The sequence below is a fragment of the Salvelinus namaycush genome, chromosome 15 (genome assembly GCF_016432855.1).
Source record: "Salvelinus namaycush isolate Seneca chromosome 15, SaNama_1.0, whole genome shotgun sequence".
Taxonomy (NCBI): domain Eukaryota; kingdom Metazoa; phylum Chordata; class Actinopteri; order Salmoniformes; family Salmonidae; genus Salvelinus; species Salvelinus namaycush.
In genome coordinates, this window is record NC_052321.1 from 18937145 (window position 1) to 18961379 (window position 24235).

The 24235-nt window shown below is 43.1% G+C and overlaps 1 protein-coding gene across 2 annotated transcripts in view; it reads right to left on the reverse strand.

The window, feature by feature from the left end:
* Window positions 1–24235, reverse strand: part of LOC120060267 (low density lipoprotein receptor adapter protein 1-B-like) — a 91832-nt gene that overhangs the window by 29576 nt on the left and 38021 nt on the right. For both annotated transcript variants that reach the window (XM_039009446.1, XM_039009447.1), the window contains exons 2-5: window positions 11454–11596; window positions 10054–10166; window positions 8478–8592; window positions 8048–8120 (exon numbers count right to left, since the gene is read on the reverse strand). In XM_039009446.1, the coding sequence (XP_038865374.1) occupies window positions 8048–8120; window positions 8478–8592; window positions 10054–10166; window positions 11454–11596 (444 nt within the window). The remainder of the gene's footprint in view (window positions 1–8047; window positions 8121–8477; window positions 8593–10053; window positions 10167–11453; window positions 11597–24235) is intronic.

The following is a 24235-nucleotide window of genomic DNA, read 5'->3' on the forward strand; positions in this document are numbered from 1 at the left end:
GAGGTCCGTAGGTCACCCCTGTAGAGCGTTCGAAGCTAGTGCCTTACACCTGTATACTTCATGTAGTTATCAACTTAGGATAGTGGTGTGTTGCTTAGGGCAAGTAGGATCGCCCTAGACATGACATTAGACAAAAATGCCATGATAGAGTCATTTACCCAAAACCGTGGAGGTATATAGAATAGAGTCCAACTTGATGATTAAGGTGTGGTAACTATATTTTGTATATTTTTATTGTTTGTGTTTTTATACATTTTTATTTCATTTTCTTTTCTTTTACAAACAAGTTCCCCATACGACCACCAGTTAGTGCCACAACGACGCTCATTTGGGGAAGAAATGTAATGATGTATTTTGTGAGTGTTGTGTGTTATTAACGCATGTCTAAGTTACTGCCTAGATCTACCAGCCTGGACAACCAGACGAGGGGTCTGGAAAGAAGATACACAACCATGGCCATTCTTGTGGTGGTCTGCAGCTTGCAGAAATCCTACCAGGTTAAACCACCAGAGGGGGACTGTCATGATGATCCACAAACCAGGACATCCCATGGTAATTCTTGAGGTGGGTTGCAACTTGCCGAATCCTTCCAAGATTGAACCCACCAGAGGGGGACTGTCATGACTGTCCTGTAAAGATCCAAATAGGTCAGATCAGCTTCGCAATAAATTACTTTGGCCAGACCCCCTTTCACCTGCAGAGGTGGGAGAAAGGAGCTGGTGGGGGGTTGACATCACACCCTGTAGTAAATCAAGGACAAGAAAATTCAGCCATCTCCCTCTCCAAATTCACACAGGAATGTACCTTTGTTTCACAGAAATGTTCCCACCGAAACTCTAACACATTCTAAAGTGAATACTGCAACAACATTTCTAACATAGAACGTGGGGAATGGTCAGAGGCGATCTAAAGAATGTCATTTTGGTTATTCATTTGAGATGTCATTAAAAATGGTAAAGGAAATATTGTAACTTGAAAAGTACACACACTATATGTGTGAAGTGTCCATCCTCTACGTTGTGCATGAAATATGAAAAATGATTAAAGTGTTTTTGTTAAGAGAGGAATGTGATTTTAGAAACTATAAGAGGAAATTGTTTCTATAACTTTGAACAAGTATGTAGCCCCCTGAGTGAGGTCAAAGAGCATGTCAGCCTGGTGGAACCGCTCCTTTTGAATGAACTGTATAAAATGATGGGATAAGAATTAACATCAGACCAAAAAGACATTGAGCTACAGCTCACATTTAGTGGTTGGAACTCTTAATCTCAACACGAGGTAGAGACGATAGTCACCTCCCGGACAATCACTGGTACGGCTGATTAGCTGTCCTAAGTAAAGTATCAAGAAAAGTGAAATAAACTGGGACCATTCTACTACTCTTCTCAAATCACTGTAGTACGCTACTCTCATCACCCCACTGAGAACCATCAACACGGCTGGCTAGCGTATCTTCAAAGAATAATCTTCCAGAGCGAGTGGAAGTAGAGTGAGCTCTGTAGTTCTGTTCAGGACTACGCGACAGGTCGCCGGATGGCGGGCGACGGCAAAGGAGAGCAACAGTCAGTCCCTCCAGGATTCCGTGATTCTGCGATTGCATAATTCAATGCAAAACCAATCAGCACATATTATGCTAGAGCTCGCAATTTTGACCAATCAAGGTGAGTAGCGTTTTACTCAAACTTGTAATCCGCTAACCTTGGCTTTAGTAGGGTGGTCGGCACTCTGTGCTCCCCAGTCTGTCTATGGAGAGCGCTGCTCAAAGCACTGAGTGCAATTTGTCAGCTTTGCCGTTTTAAACTCTAAAACTTATGGTACCACAACCAATGACTCCGCAGTGGAGCAACTGATATGGAGGAGGATGAAATGGACGATTACATTAAGATATAGGCCTAGATGAGCTAGGCCCTTGGTCACCCCCCACCTCTCGTTTTGTTCAGAAAGAGCTGTGTTTATTCAAAAAAAGAAACAGCCCAAAAGAGCACTTTGTCTCTAATTGTTTTCATGAAAGATGAACTTGAGATATAATATGTCTTAATTGCAGATTGGACCCCAGGTGTTTCTTTTGTCTTAGTTTAACCTTTTTTAGTACCTACAGATTATGGGGGCATGCATTTTTTTTATGTTGGAACACTGAGCTAGCTTCTACACCTTTTTTGTTCAAAAAAAGAGCTGTTTGTTCAGGAAAAGAAACACTTTAAATGTTTCTAATTGTTTTTGTGTTATGTATTATGCTTAAAATTGTCCTAAAACTGAGCACATATTACTTTTTATTGCTTTATATGAAATGAACATGAAAAAACACTGCATAATGTATCACAGAATTTCAGAAAAAAGCTGCCGCAAAATCAAGCATTTTTGGCACCAGAAATCACCCAAAAAAATGTAGCAAAATCCTGGAGTGACTGAACAGTAAGAGACGGATGGGGACCCCTTTTGGACAATCAGAGCCTTACAAGCGTGCCGCAAAAAGGCCCAACAACCATTCTTCCAAGAAGGCCTGGTTCTGACAGAAATACATGAAAAACCAAGACATTTACATGTAAATACATTCATGAGTTCTTACTCCAAATGTGTGTCAGTTTGTGTGAAAAGTATATGATTACTGTGAGAGTAGTTTCTAAAGTATTTTTTTAGTATTATGTCTCTGTCCCTCTCTTCCCCCCCCCCCCCCCTCCCCTCTCTCTCCATGTCTTTTGTAACAAGCCACCATATGGTCAGTCCACTAGAGACCTGTTTTTAATGTATTAAGTATGTTTATCCTGTGTTACCATTTATCTAGATAGTAAATAAATAATTAAACCAATTTGTGTAGTACTGAATCTTAAGTAAGGCTGGGGTTTTTGCAGAGGCAGGAGGTTACAACTGTTCAGAATTATATGATAACGGTTATGATTAATAAGATGACTGTTTATAGATGTGATAGGTTAAGACCTTTAGAGTTTAATTCGGGAGATGGTAACTCTTTAAAGAACTGCTCTCGTGTTGCACCAATTCCTAATGAGTTAATTGTTACCCAATTCACTATTAAAAAAAAACAAATTAAAAAATACAAATCGGGTACCAATTAAACATACAGTGGCAAGAAAAAGTTTATGAACCCTTTGGAATTACCTGGATTTCTGTATAAATTGGTCATAAAATTTGATCTGATCTTCATCTAAGTCACAACAATAGACAAACACAGTCTGCTTAAACTAATAACACACAAACAATTATACGTTTTCATGTCTATTGAACACACCGTGTAAACATTCACAGTGTAATGTGGAAAAAGTATGTGAACCCTTGGATTTAAGAACTGCTTGGTTATCCTTTGGCAGCAATAACCTCAACCAAACATTTTCTGTAGTTGCGGATCAGACCTGCACAACCGTCAGGAGGAATGATGGACCATTCATCTTTACAAAACTGTTTCAGTTCAGCAATATTCTTAGGATGTCTGGGGTTAACCGCTCTCGAGGTCATGCCATAGCATTTTAAAAATCGGGTTGAGGTCAGGACTCTGACTGGGCCACTCCAGAAGGTGTATTTCCTTCTGTTGAAGCCATTCTGTTGTTGATTTACTTCTGTGTTTTGGGTCGTTGTCCTGTTTCATCACCCAACTTCTGTTGAGCTTCAATTGGTGGACAAATAGCCTAACATTCTCCTGCAAAATGTATTGATAAACTTGGGAATTCATTTTTCCATCGATGATAGCAAGCTGTCCAGGCCCTGAGGCAGCCCCAAACCATGACGTTACTACCATACCATACTTTACAGTTGGGATGAGGTTTTGATGTTGGTTTGCTGTGCCTTTTTTCTCCATACATAGTGTTGTGTGTTCCTTCCAAACAACTCAACTGTAGCTTCATCAGTCCACAGAATATTTTGCCAGAAGCGCTGTGGAACATCCAGGTGCTCTTTTGCGAACTTCAGATGTACAGCAATGTTTTTTTGGACAGCAGTGGCTTCTTCCGTGGTGTCCTCCCATGAACACCATTCTTGTTTAGTGTTTTACGTATTGTAGACCCGTCAACAGAGATGTTAGCATGTTCCAGATATTTCTGATAGCCTTTAGCTGACATTCTAGAATTCTTCATAACCTCATGAAGCACGCTGCACTGTGCTCTTGCAGTCATCTTTGCAGGACGGCCACTCCTAGGGAGAGTAGCAACAGTGCTGAACTTTCTCCATTTACAGACAATTGATCTTACCTTGGACTGATGAACATCATGGCTTTTAGAGATACATTTGTAACCCTTTCCAGCTTTATGCAAGTCAACAATTCTTAATCTTAGGTCTTCTGAGATCTCTTTTGTTCGAGGCATGTTACACATCAGGCAATGGTTCTTGTGAATAGCAAACTCAAATTTTGTGAGTGTTTTCTGGAGGGCAGGGCAGCTCTAACCAACATCTCCAGTGTCGTCTCATTGATTAGACTCCAGGTTAGCTGACTCCTGACTCCTGACTCCAATTAGCTTTTGGAAAAGTCATTAGCCTAGGGGTTCACATACTTATTCCAACCTACACTGTGAATGTTTAAATTATGTATTCAATATAGACAAGAACAATACAAACATTTTGTGTTACAGTGTGCTTAAACTAGTGTTTGTCTATTGTGGTGACTAAGATGAAGATCAGATCAAATTTTATTACAAATTTATGCAGAAATCCAGGTAATTCCAAAAGGTTCACATACTTTTTCTTGCCACTGTAGTTAGTTGATTAGATAAATAACAGTCATCAGATGAATGAAAGTAAAGTCACACCGGTGTGGCGGTAATACAGTGGTGAAGAGGGAGAAATACTGACACACACGTAGAGAATACCCCCAGGAGTTCTCATTTACATAGAAGTCATACATGCAGTAAATTACATACATGTTCTGCTGATCTGTGAAAACCATGCATGGGTGTTTGACACCTTCCTAAAACAGCACTTTCAATGTGCACACACACACACACACATCTTCATCGGTTTAGCCTGGTACATGCTCAAAGTAAAAAATACTTAAATTAAACAATATACATGGTAAATAATTTATGTACTAGAATCAAATATTTCCACTCCGTTTGAAGGAGTAGACCTCACTATCTCATTGGTGACTTCCATCTCTCCCACTTCTGCCTCGTGTTCTCTCAGCCCACAGTGAAAACACAGGAAACAGGGCAGATTGACTCAAACCCACCTAGGCTATGACTCGCTGAACTCCTGTCAATAAACATAACAAATCAAATCTTATTTGTCACATACGCAGAATACAATATGCGTGGCACTACAGTGAAATGCTTACTTACAAGCCCTTACCCAACAACGCAGTTAAGAAAAATACCTAAAGAAAATAAGAAATAAAAGTAACAAATAATTCAAGAGCAGCAGAAAATAACAATAGCGAGGCTATATACAGGGGGTACCGGTACAGAGTCAATGTCCAGGAGCACCGGTTAGTTGAGGTAATATGTACACGTAGGTAGTTATTAAAGTGACTATGCATAGACAGAGAGTAGCAGCAGCGTAAACAGAGAGTAGCAGCAGTAACAGAGAGCAGCAGCAGCGTAAAAGAGGGGGGGAAATGCAAATAGTTCGGGTAGCCATTTGACTAGATGTTCAGGAGTCTTATGGCTTGGGGGTAGAAGCTGTTAAGAAGCCTCTTGGATCTAGACTTGGCAATCCGGTACCGCTTGCAGTGCGGTAGCAGAGAGAACAGTCTATGACTAGGGTGGCTGGAGTCTTTGACATTTTTTTGGGGCCTTCCTTTGACACCCCCTGGTATAGAGGTCCTGGATGGCAGGAAGCTTGGCCCCAGTGATGTACTGGGCCGTACGCACTACCCTCTGTAGTGCCTTGCGGTTTGAGGCTGAGCAGTTGCCATACCAGGCAGTGATGCAACCCGTCAGGATGCTCTTGATGGTGCAGCTGTAGAACGGTTTGAGGATCTGAGGACCCATGACAAATCTTTTCAGTCTCCTGAAGGGCAATAGGCTTTGTCGTGCCCACTTCACCACTGTTTGTGTGCTTGGACCATGTTAGTTTGTTGGTGATGTGGACGCCAAGGAGCTCTCAACCTGCTCCACGACAGCACCGTCGATGAGAATGGGGGGCGTGCTCGGTCCTCCTTTTCCTGTAGTCCACAATCATATCATTTGTCTTGATCACGTTGAGGGAGAGGTTGTTGTTATTCCACCACATGGTCAGGTCTCTGACCTCCTCTCTATAGGCTGTCCCGTCGTTGTCGGTGATCAGGCCTACCACTGTTGTGTCATCTGCAAACTTAATGATGGTGTTGGAGTTGTGCCTGGCCGTGCCGTCATGAGTGAACAGTAAGTACAGGAGGGGACTAAGCCTGCACCCGAGAGGCCCCAGTGTTGAGGATCAGCGTGGCCGATGTGTTGTTACCTACCTTTACCACCTGGGGGCGGCCCGTCAGGAAGTCCAGGATCCAGTTGCAGAGGGAGGTGTTTAGTCCAAAAGTCCTTAGCTTAGTGATGAGCTTTGAGGGCACTATGGTGTTGAACACTGAGCTGTAGTCTATGAATAGCATTCTCACATAGGTGTTCCTTTTGTCCAGGTATGCAAATCGGAGTGGGTCTAGGGTTTCTGGGATAATGGTGTTGATGTGAGCCATGACCAGCCTTTCAAAGCATTTAATGGCTACAGACGTGAGTGCTACGGGTCGGTAGTCATTTAGGCAGGTTACCTTAGTGTTCTTGGGCACAGGGACTACTGTGGTCTGCTTGAACCATGTTGGTTTTACAGACTCAGACAGAGAGAGGTTGAAAATGTCAGTGAAGACCCTTGCCAGTTGGTCAGCACATGCTAGGAGTACACGTCCTGGTAATCCATCTGGCCCTGCTGCCTTTTGAATGTTGACCCGTTTAAAGGTCTTACATCGGCTGCGGAGAGCGTGATAACACAGTCGTCCGGAACAGAGGATGCTCTCATGCATGTTTCAGTGTTACTTGCCTCGAAGCGAGCATAGAAGTAATTTAGCTCGTCTGGTAGGCTCGTGTCACTGGGCAGCTCTCGGCTGTGCTTCCCTCTGTAGTCTAATAGTTTGCAAGCCCTGCCACATCTGATGAGCGTCGGAGCCGGTGTAGTATGATTCAATCCTAGTCCTGTATCGTCATTTTGCCTGTTTGATGGTTCGGAGGGCATAGCAGGATTTCCTACAAGCTTCCGGGTTAGAGTCTTGCACCTTGAAAGCGGAATCTCTACTCTTTAGCGCAGTGCGGATTTTGCCTGTAATCCATGGCTTCTGGTTGGGGTATGTACGTACAGTCACTGTAGGGAGGACATCATCGATGCACTTATTGATGAAGCCAGTGACTGATGTGGTGTACTCCTCAATGCCATCGGAAGAATCCCGGAACATATTCCAGTCTGTGCTAGCAAAACAGTCCTGTTATTTAGCATCTACTTCATCTGACCACTTTTTATTGACCGAGTCACTGGTGCTTCCTGCTTTAATTTTTGATTTCAAGCCGGAATCATGAGGATAGAATTATGGTCAGAATTGCCAAATGGAGGGCAAGGGAGAGCTTTGTATGCGTCTATGTGTGTGGAGTAAAGGTGGTCGAGCGTTTTTTCCCCTCTGGTTGCACATTTAACATAACAGCCTTTAACCAGAGTAATCTGCCCTTAATAAAGTGGGTTTACTGAACTAAGCCAGGTTCTCCTTTCTGGCCTGGTTGTGCCAACAGAGGCACTGTTTTAATCAAATGTGGACCTTCCTGTTGGGGAGCTAACTATTTCACATGCCTCTGAGTGGTCAGGGCCAAGTTGAGGGAAGAGAGGGGAATTGATGTTGCCACATAGTACAGGAACTATGGTGGGATTGAGAAACTCCACGTGATTGTCCCTCATGCAGCTGTTGCAGAGAATAGCTACATGCATTGCATGTGAACAGGAGAGAATGAAGTGTGTACTGAAAGAGAAGAGGCAACACGGTGAAAGAATGAAAGAGTAGGGGGGAAGGAAAGGGAGAGAGGAGGATAAGAACGATTACGCTCAAAGAATATCAGTCAGCAATCCCACTTCTCTAGTCGTCCGGGGTGACCATGCCTACCTTCTTTGGCGGCCTGCCAGAACTCAAACGCCACTCTGAAGGCCTGGGCCACTGTTAACGTCACTGCCTGGGCCTGGGGGAGAGAGAGAGAGAGAGAGAAAGTGAGGCAGGGGGAGATAAACACAATAAGTATGACAAAAATATGTTGGCTAAGTGTTTCAAGAGGGGAGAAGAAAATCCATTGATGACGGATGAGAGCAGTACTAGGGCCTACTTGACGAGGGAACATTAACCTAGGTGTCGTTCCCTACTGCGCAGTCCAACTTCTCCTTTTCATTACAAGTTGTTTCATGCAGCTGGGAGGAAGTGTGGCCTTTGGACCAGAGCTAAATTAACAAGGGGAAGGAAAGAAGGAGTGGCACAATCATTCACAAACCCCCCTTGGAGGGAGACTATTTGAAAGAGGGCCCACAGGCACACACGGACTCACCACCTTCCTCTTGGTGCAGAGGTATGCGTGGCACTCCAGGGTTTCGTTCTGTTGGCTCTGGGCGATGTAGGCAAACACTTTGTCGTGCATCTTGTCTGCTGTGCAGTAGGATATCCTGAGGGGGGGATCACAGAGAGACAATCTAGTTTGAATAAAACCTAAAAATCTAAGAGTCCCTGCGGATCAGACAAGGCTATCACACAACTTCATCTTCACTAAGCCTTTAAGCACACTACAATCAGATTTAGACCCTTAAATCTTTCATTTCCACATTTTAAAAAAACAAAAAAATTCCACATAGATTCTGCCCACACACTATAGCGTGCGGGTGGAGAGCCACTCAAAAGATCCAGGCGGAGAGTTTTAACTTGAGGACATTATCTGTAGTTGATCCACAGCGTACCTCGTCTTTTTTCATGTCAGCCATAAAGACTGATGCCTGCTGTGTCCGCCTAGCCCACCTGGGCCTGTTGTGTTTTAGCATTATTGGATTGGACCTGGACTCTTAACAACAGTTCTGCTCTTTCTCTAACATTTTCCCCTGGAACATGCTCTGTTCTGCAGATGTTCAGAGAAATGACATCATTGGTGATATCATCACCTCAAGACCTGATTGACAGGTGGTTTGGCCAGTCGTATGGGGACCCAGAGCAGTGGGATGACGGGCATAATGAATGACCATCTGCCCTCCCTGTTCCTTTCCACACCAGTACACTGCTGCTCAAACTGTCAACATCACTGCAGAGATCAAATGTCTAGTTTACTAATGACTCAGTGATATAAAAAGGCAACGTGTAAAAGGATTCTGCTATAAAAGCCCACAGCTGCACAACGTGACGCTGTGAGATTTCCGACAGATGTTCGAGTGAGAGCATTGTAAAATTGGGTGTCTAGGTAAATCCATTTCATTTCCTGCTCGTTCATCTTCTCTAGCGGATGCCTGGAGAGGAGGACCCCAGTGAATAATGTTTGCTTTAAATTTAACCAACACCATTACATTGGGTCACAGCTGGATAGTTAGTGCTTCAGTATGATGGAGAGTTGAGCGACGTGGTTGTGATTCTGCCAACCCCTCTGTCACTGTGAGAGTGATCCAAGTTCTGGCCTTGAGACCCAGTTAAAACTCCACTTCTCATAAATGTGGAATGTTAGAAAAGTGATTGAAGTTTGACCTAAGCAGTTACAAGTCACACTCACATGTTTTTGAAAGGTGAAATTGAGGGTGTGTGTTGTGCTTGCGCACGTGTGCTATCGTGCGTGCCCGTTTGTCAGTATTCCCACCCCAGGTGAGGGCTCAGACACACAGATGTTGTAGAGGCCTCTTGAGGGAGAGGAGATCACCGCAAATCCCAACACTTTTAGGCTCAACGTGATAGATGAGAGGGTCTTGGAAGGGAAGGGAGATTCTGGTGGGAAATGTTTTATTTATTTTTTGCAAGTAAAAAAATTATGAACTTGGCCTGATAGAATTTCACATTTCAGCTGCTCACAACCAGAGCATGAGTATATCTTCTTCTCCGTCAGTGAAAGGCAGAGAGAGAGAGAGAGAAACAAAGAGGGAGACATGAGCACTAACCTGTATATGGAGATGTTCTCAATCAGCTGGTTAGAGGCATAGTCGTAGAGGATGATTCCTCGAGGGGACACTTTTAATGTCACTTTCTGGAGTTTCTTGCCACTGGCTTTGGCCTAGAAAGACAGACAGACAATATTAAATATTTAAAATCAACTCATGCAATCACAAACATCTGTGACACTTGCCAGTGTGCAAATCTTTGCTAAAAGTACACATCTAGATTGTCCATTTACACTTCTGCTACCTCCTCCAGTGCTGACACTGCCAGTGCTGACACTGCCCAAAACACAGCCTTGACACCAGCAGGTATTAATCAAACCAACACGCCCTAGCCTAAACACACTTCCCTCAGAGAAACAAAACACATGATTCAGAAAACCCTGGGGGCCGATAACAGCTTTCTAGCTTCAATGCATCATTATACTGGAGAAACAGATCTATTAGACAACTTCATACTATAGTCTGAAGGGATGCATCCAGACCCCTCAGCTGCTAATGATATCCCTAACACACAGAGTCAAGACAAGCAGCTTGTTAGAGTTCTATAACACACAGAGTCAAGACAAGCAGCTTGTTAGAGTTCTATAACACACAGAGTCAAGACAAGCAGCTTGTTAGAGTTCTATAACACACAAACACCACTCCGGTGCTTAACAATGTCGACAGAGAGCCTTGGGCAGAGCAATCAACAACAGAGTTTGTTTACACCCGGAAAGGAGAAGGACAGCAGTAGAAAGACTCAAGGCAGTTATTTAAGCCATTCTCTAAAATCCTGCTTTCAACCAGTCAATACAATAAGTATTGGGTCCAAAACAACACTACCTAGTGTATTAACTGTCAGGACCTTGTTAGTCTGGTCAGGGTGGCGACAGAGAGCAGAGTGAGTCACCTATGAGACTCTGTCCTGTGTGCCCTGGGGCTGATCAGCGTTCCCTAATTTAATTAGTGTGGAGCTGACAGATTTATTAACAATAAGCCTTTCTGTTACTGTAAAATAACCCTGGCCAAAGCAACACACAGATGCATCAGTACTAATTGCATCTTGTTCAAATGAAGGCAACAACTTAATGGGAAAATAAATGGGACTGTTTTATACTGTGGTGATACGGGTATTAAATTATAAGGAATAGATCACCATCCACTGTATGTTTGGAAAAATTGTCAAAAGGGCCTTTAAAGGTCAGGGAATCTATATAGAATGGAGTTTACATTTTGGGGGGATAGGGTGCAGAACTCCTTGGGAGAGGATGAGTGTGAGTATAGAAGGTCAAGTGTGTGTGTGTGTGTGTGTGTGTGTGTGTGTGTGTGTGTGTGTGTGTGTGTGTGTGTGTGTGTGTGTGTGTGTGTGTGTGTGTGTGTGTGTGTGTGTGTGTGTGTGTGTGTGTGTGTGTGTTGCTGACCGTGGCAACAATCCTCTTGACGGCGGCTGCAGAGAGCTCCTCTCCTTTGGGCTGCTCCACCAGCGTGACGCCCAGGTACTTGAGTTGGAACACCATGCCCTCCAGCAGGGTTTCTCGCGTGTCTGTCCAGTTCTCTGGCAGCTCTATGGCGAGGAAAGAGGACACAGGTGAGAAGAGACAGGTAAAGGACATACAGGTGACAGGTCAGACTGATGGCCCAACGTTCTTCCATCTAGAAACAGACGGTAGGCATATTTCTGATATTAGTTTATGATTAAAGTTTTAGGTAATTTAATTTGCTTCACCAGTTTCTGTGTAAAATCCTCCAAAGGCCATTGAACTGTACTATGGTTGTGTGTGACCATTCCTTAGATTGGGGGGGACGGTAGAGAAGCAGACTGTCTCAGACCAAGGTTTATCATACTAATCACGTTTCCATCCTCAGTTTATATGCGAGTAAAGTCATACCAATTTTATAAATGCAGACAAAATTTGTTCGTTCGACATGGTGGGATCTTTTTGTGTCGGTAAAATGAATTATGAGATAAATGTTAGTGGAAACACCGTTATGGCCAAGGCCACGAGGGATCACTGCATATATTAAGTTATTGTATCTGAGCTCCTAGAGTGTGCGGCTCTCCTTTAATTTTTCAGGGATCACTGCAATAGAGGAGCACAAACGAACATGCACAGACATGCACACAATCCTCGAAATAGCTGTGATTGACATAACAGGCTTCTTCTTAAGCACCATGTTTAAATACACTGACTTAATGATTAGTGTTACAGGCTTAGATCTGAAAAGCTGGCCAGTACACTGAAATAGCCTAATTCATGTTTCTGAGACGAAAGACGAATGACAAAGGTTGTTTTGGACTGCTTTCATTATCTTCATACTGCACTTCCTTCCTGAAATCAGAAAACATCAAAAAGATCTGTATCAAAAGAGAAATGGAAGAAACTTACACTCGATAGTGACACAGGAATTTGGAAGGGAAGAGATGACATGCACACAGCTAGGATTACAACAGCTAGGATCTCCAAGGACTGGGATGATCCCCCACACACACCCTCCAACACCTCAAACCTTTTATTGACTCGTCGCTCTTAAGAGGAGCATTCACAAGCATCAGGGTGCTCAATTCTGTTAGACCACCATGAGACATGGCCACCTGGACACTTGCCACTGCTCACTTCTTGGGAGGTCTCTGGTGGTCAGTGATATATGTTGACCTCAGGGTCATCTAGATGGAAGATCCTGTCTTCACAGCAGCCGTGGTCTTACAGAGACATTCAGCCAACTGCAAAGGTTACTACTGTAGGTTAAAATCATGCTCGGCGCGTCAAAGGTAAACCCATGGATTGGATTCCATGTAGGCTATAGGCTACTCTTCACTGCAAAAGGTTAAGATTCGTATGCTTTCACCCTACGGAGCCACAGTCATATTCTACCAATGTAAAATGCCTGAGGTCTAGCTTGCTACTTTGCTTGCGTTTCAGAACCAAAATCTACCCATCGAAGGCCACACTCGAAGGCCACACTCAAGGTCACTGGTTTGAAAAGTGCAACAATGTGACTTCCCTTTAAAACCTAACAAGGAGTTGAAACTAGAAAAAACATTTTCAAATAGGGAATCTATCATTTTCATCTCTCTCCCCAGCCTTGGCGACCAGCCTTCAGTAAACACAGGCTTTGTCCATTCCAGCCTTCTCAATCCATCCATCCTTCTCCATTTTATACTAAGTAGTACGGTGCACCTCCCATAGTCTTTTCTTGACTTTGGTGACTGTGAAGAAACCTCTGGTGGCGTATGCATGGGTGTCCAAGCTGTGTGCTAGTAGCTTAAAAACAGACACCTCAGTGCATTCAGCTTGTCAACACTTCTTACAATAACAAGTAGTGATTAAGTCAATCTCTCCTCCACTTTGAGCCATGAGAGATTTACATGCATATTATTAATGTTAGCTCTACGTGTACATTTGCCAATTGTATTTTCCGAGGTCCCTCTGTGGCACCGGACCACACGACTGAACAGTAGCCCAGGTGCGACAAAACTAGGGCCATTAAAATAATGCCCTCTGTATTCTGTTAGACAGGTAACTCTTTATCCACAATACAGCAGGGGGTGTAAAGCCATAACACATAGGTTTTCCAGCAGCAGACTATGTCAAAAGCCACACTGAAGTCGAACAAAAACAGATCCCACAATCTTTTCATCCCCAATTTCTCTCAGCCAATCAGTCATTTGTGTAAGTGCCGTGCTTGTTGAATGTCCTTCCCTAGAAGCATGCTGAAAGTCTTGTCAATTTGTTTACATTAAAATAGCATTGTACCTTGATCGGACCACAAAGGTCTTAAAAGCTATAGTACCCGAAAGGGCATCAAGCCGTCTGAAATTACAAGCATCTGCATACATTAGACACTCTACTTTTCCCTCCAGGGGCATTTCCTCCATTCTTTTATCTCAACACACGTGTACTGCGTGGATCACTGAGACCAATCCCTACTAGAGGCTGTGGGGTTGACAACAGTTCACTCTACATACAGAGCCTCACTGTAATCCTTTTCTCCTTGTCCCCTCCCCCCTCCCGCTCTCTCAGAACCATAAATATACCGTATACTTCTTCCGTCCCTCCCCTCGGTCTTGCCTCACACTCTCTCCTTACTTCTTAAATAAAACCATAGGAGTGGCTGAGATAAGCAGGGCAAGAGATAATATACTCTAGCAAAATTATATACCACAAAAAAACATTTCCATGCTATTTTCATGCCCAAAAGCAATTTAGTGATGGAGGGAGGGCCAATTCTCCACATGCCAATTACTCCTGAAATAGCTACATTAAAGTACATTCACCCTTTGAAGCCAAACTCAATGTCTATGAGAGAGGGGTAGCCTATTCTAAGAGTGCTGCTTCGTATGGATAATATCCCATTTCCATATTGGAACAGAGCGCCACATTCTCATTCTTCTCCTCTTGCTGCCCAGGAGAGGTTATTAGCGCACACTTCAAAGGCTGCCTATGCTGGCTGGACCACAGCGCTGCCTGTAACTGCTGGACGCTGGAACACTGCTGCACACACGGCCCAGGCCGCTTGGCAGCGACACAGAGGACCACAGCTGCTCCCAGAACAGGGGGCGTGAGTATGGTCGACTCGGCCCGTGATCTTCAAAGCCAAGCCTGGATAATGAAACAGTAGAGGTGTGTGGAGGCGACTCTGACTGAGGCACTGGAGGGACAGGTGTCTACTTCTGCTGCCATGGGACGACATTAAGAACAGACCATCTCACACCAAAGCCAGCTTCTGCACAGTGCACACAAATTAATTGACCAAAGCATGTTCATTCCGCATGGGGAAATGGGCAGAATGGAGGAAAACCCAGTGAACAGGCAAAAAAACACACACACACACACACACACACACACGTGTGGACTGAAATTTAATCATGGCCAAAGTAGGGAAAGAGAAATAAGAGATTCCCCTAAAGTGGCCCACATACATTCCTGTAGGCACATTTCTCTTTGAGGTGATACACTATATGCCCCTTTATGAATAAAAGACAAGGCCCTTTTGAAAAATCCCATTATCAGGCACCACCATCATGAATTAACAATGAGACAGTTAAAGGAATACAGAATCCCATTGAATGTATAGACATTCTTCAAACAGTAGGGTCTATACACCACACTCACGCTGTGAGAAGTGTGATCCAATTCCAGTGTCTTCTGTCACAGCAGATAGAATGGTGCTTCCCTCAGAGCTGTGGCAGTGAGAGGTGTCAGACTAATCCTGCAGAGAGACAGAGAGAGCAGTCTGCTCCACAGCCCTCTAATCAAACAAGCTGTGAGGAGCCCACTCTGACACACTGCCGTACTGATACACCACCACGCCAGTCCTCTGCTTCTCCTCTCCTCCTGGATCAGACCAGTCTTAACACATCAATCACGAAGAAGGGAGGGAGGAGGGGAACAAATAAACCCTACTACCTTCCTCCTCCCTTCTTTCTCTCCATCCGTCAGTGTTCTACCTCATCTGAACCCAGAATAGTTTCAGGGGACTGTGCCTAGTGAAAATGACCTTATCTGGCCCCCACTGTCTTGGTGTCTTATGGTGAAGTGGAGCTTGTCTGGTAGCTGGATCATGGGAAGATGGCAGCAGTGAGATAAAACCAGTGAACGGCTCTGAATATCAAACAGATGTGCCAGCGGCTACAAACTGCCTCCTAGACTACCGGTAGGCAAGAGTGTTAGCCAATAATTGATTGACAGTGATAGTGCATGGACATTCTGCCCATCTGAGGTCTCTCAGTACTAGTGGAAAGCTGGGTTCATTTCGTCAAAAATAACTATGGCAAAAAAATATATACTCTCGTCAACCTATTTTTCCTGACTAAAACTATGACGAGACACCCTTGAAAAAATGATAACTATTACAAATTACTTTGTAATTATTACCAAACAAGAACATTTGACATGAAGCTCCTTTTCATAGGTTTTGTCCAATCAATCCATACAATCCTCTTTTTGTCAGAATTGAAAATGTTCAGTTCTGTGGTTGATAGAGCTGATCTGCCCAGCTCTCCCACACAGCTCCCAGGCGGTCACTTCCATCACTCATCAATCTTTTGAACTGATGCGAAGCCAGGATACTGGACTTGTACCTAACCTCAACTAGAAACAATGTTAAATTTCTCTTATTTCATCTAGGCTATTTTTTCTTTGATCACGTCAGAATCTCTATTTTCCCATGTACACTGTTATTCATTCAGCTGTGTTGCTGCTCTGGCAACGTGGTCCGCAAATGCGAGTTGTGGCTGCTTTTTATATGGGAAAAATAAATGCTATTTGTTGAATATTAGGAGTACAGTTATACTTCTGGCATTTTTGTAAAGCTCAAATTCTCCCCTTTTCAAGGAAGCCACTGATATTATTGAACCCCTTGACAGTTATGATGGGGAGAAAATTTGAGCTGTAAAATGTTTAAACAGTAGCCATGGCGTTATAGTCTATATGGTTAATTATGGCTGGCATTTGTTACAATCTGCCTCAATATCAATGTTGCCAGCTAATGTATACAAGGGGATAGTAGGCCTATACTGGACAAGGCTATCTGAATGTGCACATGATGGTGAGGAGGTAACCTAAATATTCATTATTTATTAGAAAAAATGCATTAACTATGTGACTAAAATGGCTGTGACTAAAACTAAAGATTTTTTAGTCGACTGATAATAACAAACCGACGAAGGAGAACATGACTAAAATGTGACTAAGACTGAAAGATATTTTAAGACTAAAACTAAACTTAAAATATACTGAACAAAAAAATTCAACGCCTTTCATGAGATTAAATAAAAGATCCCAGAAATGTTCCATACACACAAAAGCTTATTTCTCTCAAATTTTGTGCACAAATTTGTTTACATCCCTGTTAGTGAGCATTTCCAAGATAATCTATCCACCTGACAGGTGTGGCATATCAAGAAGCTGATTAATCAGCATGATCATTACACAGGTGCACCTTGTGCTGGGGACAATAAAAGGCAATTCTAAAATTTACATTTTTATTCACACAACACCACAGATGTTGTAAAGTTCAGGGAGTGTGCAATTGGCATGCTGACTGCAGGAATGTCCACCAGAGCTGTTGCCAGAGAATTGAATGGGCATTTCTCTACCATAAGCTGCTTCCAATGTCATTTTAGAAAATGTGGCAGTACATCCAACCGGGCCTCACAACCGCAGACCACGTATAACCACACCAGTCCAGGACCTCCACATCCGTTTTCTTGGGATTGTCTGAGACCAGCCACCCGGAGAGCTGGTGAAACTGTGGGTCATTCAGATGTCCACACATCGCTACTAATGTCAGCTGCTACCCAGAGACCTCAAATGCAGTGCTTCTGAACACACGTTGGCCGTTCCCTCTGTTGTTGAACAGACCAATGAGAGAGGAGTTGAGAGGACCATAACCTTACTCATACAGTGCATTCGGGAAGTATTCAGACCCCTTGACTTTTTCCACATTGTTATGTTACAGCCTTATTCTAAAATTGAATAAATTAAATAAATCCTACATTTAAACACAGCACCCCATAATGACAAAGCGGGGGGGGGGGGGGGGAATGGTGCAAATTTATATACAAAAATCAATAAAAAATACCTTATTTACACACATATTCAGACCCTTTGCTATGAGACTCAAAATTGAGCTCAGGTGCATCCTGTTTCCATTGAGATGTTTCTACAACTTCAGTGGAGTCCACCTGTGGTAAATTCAATTGATTGGACATGATTTGGAAAGGCGCACACCTGTCTATAGAAGGTCCCACAGTAGACAGTGCATGTCATAGCAAAAACCAAGCCAAGAGGTCAAAGGAAGAGCTCTGAGACAGGATTGTGTTGAGGCACAGATCTGGAGCATTAACATTTCTGCAGCATTAAAGGTCCCCAAGGGCGGCAGGTAGCCTGGCGGGCAGTAGCGTTGGGCCTGTAACCGAAAGGTTGCTGGATCGAATCCCCGAGCTGACAAGTTAAAAATCTATCGTTCTGCCCCTGAGCAAGGCACTGTTCCCGTGCGCCGATGATGTGGTTGTCGATTAAGGCAGCCCCGCACAGTAAAGGGTCTGAATACTAAACAAAATGTGACATTTCAGTAAAAAATATATACATTTGCAAACATTTATAAAAACCTGTTTTTGCTTTCTCTTTACGGGGTATTGTGTGTAGATGTATTTTTTTTTATTCCCTCATCAATCCGTTTTAGAATAAGGCTGTAACGTAACAAAACGTGGAAGAAGTCAAGGGGTCTGAATCAGTGGAGGCTCCTCAGAGGAGGATGGGGAGGACAATCCTCCTCAGTGAATTTTTAGATAAAACTATACTAAATATAATCACGTCACCAAATAACTAATTAAAACACACTATTTTGCAAAGAAGGTATACAGTAGCCTCAACAGCACTCTTTAAGGTAGCACCATGGTGTAGCCGGAGGACAGCTAGTTTCCGTCCTCCTATGGTTACATTGACGTCAATACAAAGCCTAGGATGCTCATGGTTCTCACCCCCTTCCATAAGCTTACACAGTAATTATGACAACTTCCGGAGGATGTCCTCCATCCTATCAGAGCTCTTGCAGCATTAACTGACATGTTGTCCACCCAATCAAAGGATCAGAGAATGAATCTGAAAGCATAAGCTACAGCTAGCTAGCACTGCAGTGCTTAGCATGTGGTAAGTAGTTGACTCAGAAAGACAATAGTTGAACAGTTTATAAATTAATTTCTTCCAAAATGAAGGACAAGCGAGAGAGGTTATTTTTCACTTTCAGTTTCATTTACTTAGCTAGCAAATACAGCTAGCTAGTGTAGCCTACTGAAATGCAATGCTCAAAACAGAGGGATGCTGTGTTAGCTAGCTGGCTATGACTTTCCAACACAACACTGGAACTCTTTCAAGTCAAGGTAAGTTTTTGGTATTACTCATGTATTGCCACCGTGGCCCGCCGGTGTAACTGCTTACTGACTGTACACTAAGGTTACTGCATGATTATAACAGGTTTACTAACGCGTTAGTTCTATTAGCTATGTTGACTATGACGTTACTTTAGTTAATATGGTGACAACGATGTAGGCTGTTTGTTGAGGTTTGGCTTGGAAACATTTTTTCGCCTGGTCACATACAGCTGATGTGTTGTGCATTGAAGTCCACAAGTGAAGGGAAGAGAAGGAATACAACGCGGCTGTTATGAGAGTGAACTCTGTTTACGCATGATCAGGGATGTATTTATTCTGCCGATTCTGTTGAAAAAAAAAAGTTTCTTAAACGGAAGCAACGGAACAAACATACCTGAATTTGTCCAATAGAAACGTTTGCAACTGTTGGACTAATGATAACACCCAGATGCAGGCACACTCTTGCCGCAAGGCGGTATTGAATGTCACCGTCTGGCTCTCGACCTGTGTGTACCTATGTTGTAAACTTACATTCATAGGCTAGGTTGTAGCAACCTCATGATGGGTATAGGGAAAATGTTGTATCATGTAGTAGCCTAAACCTATCGATGTTACATTGAACTGTTATAGCATAGAAAGCTACACTCACAAAAGCTTGGATTTCTTTCGCTGTAAAATATATTTTCAAAATCTGACACGATAGGTGGATTAACAACAAGCTAAGCTGTGTTTTGGTATATTTCACTTGTGATTGCATGATTATAAATATTTTTAGTAATATTTTTTAATCTGATAGGTTTGGAAATTTCCGTCTTCCTTTCAGGACCGGAATGAGGCTGTCGTTTTTTTCATCATGACGCACAACCCAAATGGCGTTTTTTTGTGATAAAAGTAATATTTATCGAACAAAAAGAAGATTTGTTGTGTAACTGGGAGTCTCCTGAGTGGAACCCTCCGAAGATTATCTAAGGTAAGCGATGAATTTTATTGTTTTTCACACTTTCGTGACTATGCTAATTTGGGGTTAGCTGATGTAGCATTGAAAACTACACTCACAAAAGCTTGGATTTCTTTCGCTGTAAAATATATTTTCAAAATCTGACACCATAGGTGGATTAACAACAAGCTAAGCTGTGTTTTGGTATATTTCACTTGTAATTGCATGATTATAAATATTTTTAGTAATATTATTTGTCTGTGGCGCTATGCTATTCAGCGTTGCTGATGACAATTATCCCGGTACCGGGATGGGTGGTTCAGAAAGGGTGGTTGGGTGGTTCAGAACATAAAGCCTCAATTATATTAACTCATGAAAAAATGAAAAAAATATTTTATTTAGTATGGGACCTCTCCTGGTGCAACGAGCAGTGGAGATGCCAACATTTCTGATCAGGGGGATTCGAATCAAAGGAACTGCAGGCCTGACACCATGGAGAGGAGAGACAGAAGAGGCAGAGGGTAAGCAGATACTGCAGGGTGCTGTGCAAAGAGGAAATGAGGCTGGAGATTAAGAGGTGGGGAGACAGAGGGTCACATCAGATCACTGATGTCTCCACCATCAACAACCGCAGTTACCGCAGATAATGAGGACAGGAATCCAGCGCTCTCATCTAAGTATAGGATACCCTCTGCCCTGGAACTAAAGCCAAGAGGGGGAGTGGGAGGGTGAAAGAGAGTGAGGGAAAGACAGACAAGGAGAGAGAGAACAAATGAGACAGTCAAACAGAGCAAGACGGAAAAAAGAGGTGCACACACACTCTCAACCAGAAGGAGACATCACACAGCCAGTCTGACAGGCCATTACACGTTATTCAGATATGTGGGACATGCAACAGTCTTTAATCACTGTGGAAACAGGCAGCAACTCTCAGAGAATGCAGGCCGAGCAGACAGCGATAGTGAGGCTCAGAGCGACTGAAGGAGATAGGCATTCAATGATTGCCTATGAAAACACAAATCATGGCTGTGCATTTCCACAATGTGACAGCCTAGGGTGTTTATGGTTTATGGTTTCTAGCCATGGCGTTAAGAATCTCAAGACAGGCTATTCACTAGTTGACAAGGGAATGCTGATGGCCCCTTAATAGCATCAACAAAAGGAAAGACACAAACAAACCCACCCCTCTCAGAGATCCACCTATTTTACACAACACCATGTAGGCTATGTGGTGACAAGGCAGATCAGGTTGCCAGGTCTTCAGTGAGTGGAGCAAAGTGCTAGCTGACGTAGGCTAACCCACTCACCTTACACATGGGTAGATACAAGGCACTTACTGTCTCTCAAGTACTCCCTCTCTAGTATCATCGCAACGGCAGCCCAAATCAAGTCACTGTAAAGCCACATGGACATGAGAAACGAAAACTATTAAGAAATCAGTTACTAAGTCAGTCAGTTACACAACAACCTGCCATCAGAGGCCTTCCCAGGGTTGGGTAGGTTACTTTGTAAATGTAATCCATTACAATTACTAGTTACCTGTGCAAAATTGTCATCAGTAATGTAACTTTTGGATTACACAAGATCAGTAATGTCATCTGATTACATTCAGTTACTTTATGATTACTTTCCCCTTAAGAGGCATTAGAAGAAAAAAAGGATCCATCAAACGCATTTGCTGTGTCATCATAGTGGTCTCCGACTTGCGGTCAGACTCGCTGAGGTGGAACAAACTTAAAAACTTTTCAATTCTGAATTGAATGTCATTGAGAAAACAGAAGTATCAATGTAATTTTTCCACAAACATCCTTTCTGAATTCAAAAGTAATCCAAGAAGAAATCTAGTTGTTCAAAAAGTATCTGATTACAATATTGTTGCTGGTAACCATTTTTTTGTAATCAGATTCAAATGTTACTCCCAAACTGTGAGGTTTGGCCGGGGTAGGCCGTCATAGTAAATAAGAACTTGTTCTTAACTGACTTGCCTAGCTAAATAAAAAATATAAATAAATATTTTTTTTAATTTAGTGGTAAAAAAGATTATAGGTGGGTAAACTCTGATTGCCGGTCACGCTGAAAAAGGTCATGCTTCCTATACTTAATGCATTTTCTGCAAAAGGTGAGTAAACAGTTGGGCAAATTAAAAAAGGTGGTAAAAACAGTGTTACTATCCACTACACCACTGCTCCCCAACCTTGGGTCTTCCTCCTTCCACTGGCAGGCTGAATGACTTGTGCCTGAGCCAGTGGGAGGGAAGGGGTCTACTGCTCTACTCTGCTCTGCTGTTCTACTCTACTGTGCTGCTCCAGGTTACATACAAACACAAACAAGACTATCAGGTCAATTAACAAGCCCCGCAGCTCCAGAAAGTCAAGCCTGCTGTATCAACAGTTTTGCCTTTGTAGAGCCTGAACAAGTTTCCGACAGTTGAGCGCTCCCTGCATGGGTTTGTGTTGAGCAGAGCTGAATGCTGCCTGCCTGGCTGAAGCCTGTCTAAATGAATGAGCCTGCAAATAGCTCCTGGTCCATGAAGTAACTAAGCACTCTGATCCCCAGCAGAATGCAGGCCTGTCAAAGAGGCATTGTTTAGACTAGAGCAGGCCCAACGCTCCTCTCTGCCCACCTGCATATGACCTACTGTACTCCCAACACATACAAAAAGAGTAGGGATTCATTTTCAACGGTCCTCTAATACTTGCACTCATATGCATGCAAACTCTCTCTCGGTCATATAGCCACACACAGAACTTCAATTGTCGGCTGGTGGGGAGTCAATTTCATGGCTTGCCCTGGGATGTGCATATTGAAGATGGCAGTGGCCCAGTCAGCAGTGAGGCTGTTTAACCAGGGACAGAGTTAACACACAACTAGCCACCCTGTGTATGTGTGAGCCCCATTGATCTGTGAGTGCAGTAAACACAGTGGGGAATCTGGGACGGACATACACACACACACAACCTACCCACCAGGTCTGACAGTGACTATCTTTGTGAGTGTGTGCACATGTGTTTGCCAACATGTGGACACTTTCAAACACAAACAAGAGGTGATCCAGGGAGAACAGCCTTCGCGTCAGAGAGTGAGAAACTGAACTGTGCTGTTAGGGGACAGAACTCAGTCTGAAAATACACAGCCTAAAAACAAACAGGACTGAGATGTGTATTGATCTCATGGTCCGTTACAACAATTCTAGAGATATACCTCCATGTCCACCAATCACTATGCTGAACATGTCCACCAATCACTATGCTGAACTCCAGTGTACTGCTGTCTGACGGAGCAGATTCTGATTTAAGGGCTCATCTGACCTATCCATCTCCCCTCACCTCCTAGTGAAGAGTCATCTGATTCCAATCAGGGCACTTAGTGCTCATTGAGGAACCTGCAGACTCAGACCTGGAGAGAGCTCTGGGGAGCAGGAGAGATTCACTCGTGGTGAGAGGAGATTCGCTTCACTTGTTTTCACAGGTAAAAAGAGTGATTTAAACCACAGGAGATGCATGATTTACTTCACATACAGTATGCTTGGCACAGTAGTGAGTAAGAACTCCTGTATGTCACATTATGCATTTAAACCCACTCAACCCTGTCTTGTGTTGTGCCTACTAGCCTCTGTGCAGAGCAGCGCCTGGCACCAACTCCAGCTCCTCACAGAGACAGAGAAGTGGCTGCTGTGGAGGCGGTGGACTGAAAGGAGGCTTTGTGAGACAGGCTAGGGGACAGTATGGAAAGGTTGAGGAGGCCAGTGGAGACTGGAGAGTAAGGAGGTGTGCCACTGTGACTGACTTCTTCTGCCTGGTACACAGTAGTACACACTATTGCTGCTGCCTTCAACTCAGCTACTGAGGGGAGAGTTGAGATGTTTACATTACGTCAGAGGCTTAGAGCAATATTATACACTTTCACACATAAACATGGACCAACGTACTCTACAGTACATGTGAAGTGTTTACTTTACAGCTGGAACATCCGCCAAGTCTGTCCAAGCAATTAAGAACAGTGGACAGTGCACTTCTATGGAGGACCAGACCTGCCGTAATTAGAATTAAATAAATCCACACAATTAAATAAATGAGCAAAGAAATACAAAAATAATTACTAAAATTAATACATTCTATACATATCTGTATTTTCTTATTTATGTATTATCCAATTATTCAAATGTTAAATTTTATTAATTTATATATTTATTTACACTGAACAAAAATATAACTTTACACTGAATATAAAATATAACAAAAATATAAAATATAAATAATAAAATGTTATTTGTCACATACACATGGTTAGCAGTTGTTAATGCGAGTGTAGCGAAATGCTTGTGCTTCTAGTTCCGACCATGCAGTAATATCTAACAAGCAATCTAACCTAACAATTTCACAACAACTAAC